The 7,035-nt window shown below is 41.6% G+C and overlaps 1 protein-coding gene across 1 annotated transcript in view; it reads left to right on the top strand.

Annotated features, from left to right (window-relative positions):
• Positions 1-7,035, top strand: part of EPHA4 (EPH receptor A4) — a 104,110-nt gene that overhangs the window by 88,501 nt on the left and 8,574 nt on the right. Inside the window, exons 12-15 of the mRNA XM_017728853.1 lie at positions 1,114-1,175; positions 1,698-1,907; positions 4,413-4,562; positions 6,972-7,004. Coding sequence (XP_017584342.1) covers positions 1,114-1,175; positions 1,698-1,907; positions 4,413-4,562; positions 6,972-7,004 — 455 coding nt within the window. The remainder of the gene's footprint in view (positions 1-1,113; positions 1,176-1,697; positions 1,908-4,412; positions 4,563-6,971; positions 7,005-7,035) is intronic.

Genomic DNA, 7,035 nt, shown 5'->3' with positions numbered 1-7,035 from the left:
TTTCCCTATAATGTGCCTGCATTCAGAGCTGCTCCTGGAAGTAAAAGCTGAGTTTCTCTGGGACACCATCTTTTATTTAGGAAGAAAACTTTATAGTTCCTGTAGGTAAAGCATAAGAGAGAGGAAGGTTTGCCATACCAGTCAGCACTGATTGTCAGGTGCTCATCTTAACAGTGCTCATCTTGGGACTGGGCTTTTGCCATTCAACCTTTGATAAAGTTACTTCTGTACTTCTGCCATTGGTCACTTTTGATATTTTATCAGACCTATTTCTACAAATACCTGTGTGCAAGTATGTAGGATTTAACTCTGTGAAATAATTGGAGTATGTACCTAAATGTTTATAAAACTCTTAAGGACAACATCAAGCATTATTTGTGTATTTGCTGTTGTTTTAGGCAGGAGAGTGCCTAGAAAGCATCCCCCTGTCAGCAAAATTGCATTTCTCCTTCAATTGCCAGCATGGGGAGCTGGGTGCTGCTGAGCACTGTGCCCCTAACATGTGACACAGGGCACTGAGTCATTTTGCCCCTGGTTGACTTCAGGAGGCAAATGGCTTTGGCTCATTTATAAATAATGAGAGACACGGAATACAAATTGGGGACAGAGAAGGTTGAGAGGAACAGCCTGTATTTTTCGTTCTTGAATCCAGTTGTCTTGGAATACCTTGTAGCTCCTGACAGCTTCTAACTCGCCTAAAGCATTGATCTTTCAAAAAAGACAGGGAGACCAAAGCATTCACAAATTCCATTTTTCTACTCTGTAAGCAATTTAATTACATTAAAGATGTTTGTCAGGTTTGGACAGATCTTTGTTTCTTAGTTCTCAGTTACCAATTCATATATTCCTTAGAGAACAGGAGCCACTTTAGTTAAAGACCTTGTCAATGAATCAACCAAAGGGTTAACCTTCCAGATGGGCCCTTTAAATATTTCTGTCCTATAATATTTCATCTCTTGCTCCCCACAGCTGAGGCATAAGCTTGTTGCTTTTCAAATTAAATTAGGTTGTGTAAGCCAGGTGTCTTGGCAGTAAAATCATGTGCAAGCCATTTTTATCCCATTAACATTGGTGTTCATCAAGGAATTGTGTTTTTCTTTCTGCGCACTCTAGGTAAACCAGTAATGATCATAACTGAGTACATGGAGAATGGCTCCTTGGATGCCTTCCTCAGGGTAGGTGATTTCTTTGAAAGCTAAGGAGATTTTAGACTGGGAAACATTTTCTGGTTTTCTTTTTTTTTTTTTTCCTCCAGAAAGATACTGAAACTTGTGCAGTTTCAAAGAAATTACATTTATACTTGGGAAATTCTGTTTTCTGGTGTTGCTTCTATCAAAAACCAGAAAAAATATTAAGTGGAAGAATATAGAATAAATTAATTTTAAAAATAGCAGGATCTTAAATAATCCATGTTTAATGTGAGCAGTTCTGACTTGCTCCATTTTTGAAAGCATTGCAGTGCTGTAGGCTCATCATTGCAAACGGGCTACTGCATCACTGAAAGCTGTGACAGAACCTCTGGGTTTTTGCTTTACTGGTGAATTATAGACACTGGTCAGGAGAGTGAGGAAGTAACATTGCACTTTATTTGAGAGAAGATGGGAATCCGCAGCTCAGCTCTTTGCCAATTTCAGCAGTGGCAATAATGTAGCTTTTAGCTTAATGCTCTGTGCTTTTGCTCCTTTCCCCATATGCAGAAGAACGATGGCAGATTCACAGTCATCCAGTTGGTGGGGATGCTCCGTGGCATTGGCTCAGGGATGAAGTACCTGTCTGACATGAGCTACGTGCACCGGGATCTTGCTGCTCGCAACATTCTGGTCAACAGCAACCTGGTCTGTAAAGTGTCTGATTTTGGCATGTCCCGTGTCCTGGAGGACGACCCTGAGGCAGCTTACACCACACGGGTAAGGGGGGAGGGAGAATGGCCATGTTGTCGTGCCTGCATGTTGGTTTTGTCTGACTGTGTGGGAGGTGACAGTGGTTTGTTTTAAAATAGTCTCAGTCACAAGTGAAAACCTAAATCTCAACCTAAAAGTAAACATTGGCCCAGGCTGCACAGCTCCTATAAATTGATGTGCTGTTACTGCTACAACAGTGGCCACAGCAGTATTTCTTCTCTGAGGATGTGACCCATGTATTCCTCTTGTTCCTTCATCGTGGTACGGCACGTGACAGGAATTGAATGCCAGAAATTGGAGCCTGGACTTCTGCTCCTTCTGGTATCTACAAACATGGTTTCCAAGTGGCTGGTCCTACTCACCTTTGATACAACAAGTGTGGACACACCACAAAAAAATAAACCAGATAAATCCACTTTTGCCCATCACAAAGCCAGTCATAAATTTGACCTAGATAATTTGGACTGGTAAACGTGTTAGGCCTACATTCCCATTTGTTTGTTTCCCATTTTATCTGTATTTCAGCATCCCACTGTTAAGTAATTTTGCTAAAGCCATTTTAATATGCTGTACATGGAACAGGGCTAATGCAAGTACTTCTGGCCACAAAACAACATCCCAGCCATTACCAGCCTTTTTACCACTACCTCTGATATCAATGTGCACGTAAAGAAAAAAAAGTCATTTTATAAAGTCTCCTTTTTTAATTGCTTATTTTCTTCGTTTTTAAATATCTGCCGTTCTCCATCTGTTCTCCCTAGTGCTGAGTTTGTTTGCAGCACTCAGATCTTGCCGTTTAATCCCAGCACTCATCCTTTAATGGATTCACAGCTCATTACAGGGAAGGATAGACTTATGTAGTATTAAATGCTGGCCAGCCATGGTATCCCTCACTCGTAGGGGTGGCAAGTGGAAGAAGCAGAAGCAAAGGTCTGAAAAGCTGTATTCAGGGAAATCAGAGTTTAGACAAGCACACAAGGGCAAGACAGAAATGACTGAAAAGCTTCTCTTTGAATTTAGCAAGTGGAGATATGGTATTGTTGGCTCTCAGGAGTAAACTAAAGAGAGTCAATGACATTTGCTTTATAGTCATTGTCTTCATTTGGTATCAGTAATGAAGGATCAGAAAAATTTGGATTAACTCCACTGTGCTCAAGCAGCTAAATATAAAGAGCTTATTGACAATTTTTAGAATGACAACCATGTATAAACAATGTCAGTGCATCTGTGTCTGAAAGGAAGAATAAAGCTTTTGCATAACCAGAGAGGATGCAACAGAATGCAGTTTTTAAAGCAACATTTTTTTAAGAGAATGATGTGTTCTGCTCCTGTTAGTAACTCATTAAAGTGAGAGCATCCTATAGTCACCAAGGCACATATTGCCACAACCTGATTCACAAAGGGCCTGATGCAAAGGCTGAAGCAGCCAGGAGAAGGACCCCTTTTGATTTCCCCTGGCTTTGGAACCAGTCCATATTAAACATTTGAGAGATACAGTAGAACAATATACTATTAAGTATGCACCCACTGCTCTCAGTTATGGATAAAAGCTATCTAGGAGATGGCTGGGAACAGAACTACCAAAATAAACTTAATCAAAAAAGCATAAAAGCAAATGAAAAAAAAAACCAAAAACCTTTGTTCAGCTTAAGTCATTCCCCAGATGGAACTGCAGGAAACCAAAAGCTCAATTAAAAACACCTTGCATATTAGCATAAACAAAAGGAGAAATCTCTGGCCTGGGATCACTCAGCTAAGGCAAAATCAGATAAACAGGATGGAGTGAGTTCCTTTTTAAACAGTGTAGGACCTCAGTGGCCCAAATCAGATGCCCAAGCGTTTTTATTTGTTTAAAAAGAAGTATTGTAAGAAGAGGCAGCTTTCTCCAACAGGTATCAAAAGCAGCCTTGTATCCTGGTCTGCTGTTGAACTCCTCCCCCAGGGTCCGGGAGAGCCCACAGGCTTGCTTGCCCTCTTACATCTCTGGTGGGAGTTGGGATATTGCCCATGGGAAACACCACTGTATTCATAAATCTTCCCAATTTATCCTCTCTTTATTTTACCTTTTTGAAAAGCAAAACCTTTATAATCCCATTTTTCTGAAACAGGCGAAACAGGTCAGACAGGCAAGCAAGGAAATAGTAATTAATAGCATGTACTTATTTGTTTTGTCAACTAAATCTCTAATATATACTTTGTAAAACCCCTGGCTTGTTCTCAGGCTTCAGCGTAGCCCTAAGCAGAGATCTCTTGGAGGGCTGATAAAAATACATTTAACAATTTACTGGTTGGCCTCCTCGTGACTAAAGAAAACAGATGGGCAGCATTGCCTCCTGGTTGGATCTGACAGCTTTATGGCAAGCAGGAGAGAAAGTGGATGCCTTTTTAAGAAGGGTTCTGGAGTTGTACACAATAAAACCATTTTGTATTTTGAATGTGTAGAGCGGTGTCAGCCATGCACATTGCTGGGTCAGTGACTCACCAGCCTATGATTCCTTTTCTTGGTGGCAGGGTGGCAAGATCCCCATCAGGTGGACTGCTCCAGAGGCCATTGCCTACCGCAAATTCACCTCAGCCAGTGATGTGTGGAGCTATGGCATCGTCATGTGGGAAGTGATGTCCTATGGGGAGAGACCATACTGGGACATGTCCAATCAAGATGTGAGTCTCCTCCTGAGCTTCTCTGCATTTTCTCTCCCTTACCCCCACCATGCCTTTATCTTTGTCCTTAGATGTCTGCTGATGTGTTTCTGTGGCAATTGCTATATGGCTATAAGACATTTATTCCAGGCTTTTAAAAGGATATCATGGGTGGTAGACTCCTGTTTTCTCAGGGAACCTCTCTGGAGCTGAAGTTCCTTGAGTACTTCAAGGTTTGTCTGTGGTCATGGACTAGAGTATTCTCAAGTTAGGGTCTATACCTTGTGCATGGGGTTTATTTGGTTTGGTATTTTAAATTAAAAAAAAAAGCAAATAAAGAAAAAGGGAGGAAAGGGAAACTAATGTATTTAAACTCTCAGGTTGTAATACTGTCAAGAGAAGGAAGATTTGAATGTTCATATTAAAACTTGAATTTACTGAATGTTTTTAAGAGAAAAACACTTGAATTTAATTGGGCTTCCTATTGGTAGTTAGTTCTTGAAGCTCCACTATGCTTGTAACTCTTCCAGGTGATTTTGTTTTGTGTAGGATATCTAAATTGACACATAAGAAGTCCAACTCTGATTATGAGTCAGGGCATCCTTGTGACAATGGCATAGCTGCCCCCTGAGGGCATTAAAAAACAGCTTTTGTAAATGACCATTCTTAAATTATGCATGTCCTGTTTAACCGTACCATCTGGACTACTTCAGTGTGTTCCAAGAGGGACTGTGCACAATGGCTGCTGTTCCAGAAGAGTATTTAATAATAATGCTAATAAGAGCTTTTGCTAATAGAATTTTTATTAAATGAAAAAAAAATCCCAGTGAAAATGAGGCCTAGATTATCCGTAATTCTTCTCCCAGGGGATTTACAAGCAAATAAAGGAAGAAGAAAATGGTAATCTGAATATATGGCCATGGGAGTGGTTAAGGCATTTTACAAGTCATCTGCTTTCTTCTGTGGAGCTGAACATTTTCAAAGAGTGTCTAGATGCGGATGGCATTTAATCTAAATGGGGGATATAATTTTAATTTCCTTCTGATGTGAAACGTCTCTTCTGGCACCCAATCTTGCCTTCCTTTTGCTAACAGGAAGTCATCAAGACTTAGCAAGAAAATAAAACACCAGATGTGTCTCAGTCGTATCAGGCATGTCTGCACAGCACAGTGGAGCTCACTGCAACAAACAGAGCTGTTTTTATTAGAGCTGTTTATGTTAGGCTGGTGTTCACTGCGACTGTGCACTGCTAGACCATGTTGAAAAGCTGGCTGGAACAAGATAGGGAAAGCCAGTATTACTGTCTCTGCACACTCTTTACAGTACATGGCATAGACATGCCTTTTTTCTCCTTAATAATGGCAAGAGCAGTGCTGCTCACAGCAAAGCAGAAGTGGATTTCAGATTATACTCAGTGTCTGTTGGATCAAGAGAAATCGAAAGGATCTTCATACGTGGAGTAGTGAGAGCCACTTTGTTTGTGGTCACTGAATAGCTTCTAATAATGCAAGCATATCCCTCACCTTGTTCTCCCAGTGGATTTTAGCCACTAATTGGACAAGTCCAGAAGGAGGGAATTTAGTGCAACTCAAGTCTCTGAGCACTCCTGGTCTCTAGTCTCATGGTGAGTCCTGCCAGCAGTGTTATATCGATTAATTCAGATCTGAAGGCTCCTGGGTCATGTCCCTGTCATGTCAGAATTGAGTTCTGGTCATGTCCTGTCCTCTTGAGAGAGTTAAGAAGCCGTTAGAGTCTCTGGAGTGCTTTTTGGAGGGTTTGAAGTGACTTCAGTCCAAGTTTCTCTGGGTTCTGTTAAATATGAAATACATACTTAAGATGTCTTGGACTTCTGTAAAGCTGCGCAGAAGGGTTCCTATCTCTGCGTTTCTTGGCTCAGAGCTTACAGCAGTGAGAAAACAGATTCCCTGCAAGGCCTCTGTTACTGACAGAGATGAGCTAGGCCAGGAGGACAGGGGGAGGGGTGATCTTCTGTACCTTAAAAACGATGGGGGAAATACAGTCTCAACATACTGCACCCAAAACTGACTGATAGTAAAGATTTGTAGAGCTGTTGCTTCTCTAGCCCTCTGTCCAATGAGGATAGTTGCTTATTTCTAACCAGGGCTCTTCTGTCATCCCTGTATCCCATGTGAGGCTTAAATAATCCCATGTGCTTTTTGGTGACACATTGCCCTGCCGTATCTGATGTCTGCTCTGGGTGCTGTACCATTTTAGTTTTGAGTTGCAGAGGAGGAATGACAGTTCTGAGACCACCAGCTGCCTGAGTCTGAGTGCAATTTTCAGTGTTGTGTCACCTAACTGTAGGTTTGTCACCATAGTCTGGATGGCCCTAGAATAAACGGTGCTCAGCTGGTAGATGTGAGCAGTGTCTGATGTTCTCTAATGTGTTCCTAATTGTGCCATTTGTAGGTGATTAAAGCCATTGAGGAAGGGTACCGGCTGCCCCCGCCCATGGACCGGCCCCCCGCTCTGC

The sequence above is a fragment of the Corvus brachyrhynchos genome, unplaced genomic scaffold (assembly GCF_000691975.1).
Source record: "Corvus brachyrhynchos isolate BGI_N302 unplaced genomic scaffold, ASM69197v1 scaffold223, whole genome shotgun sequence".
NCBI lineage: Eukaryota > Metazoa > Chordata > Aves > Passeriformes > Corvidae > Corvus > Corvus brachyrhynchos.
The sequence above is the reverse complement of the archived record's forward strand: the minus strand, read 5'-3'. Positions and strand labels throughout refer to the sequence as shown.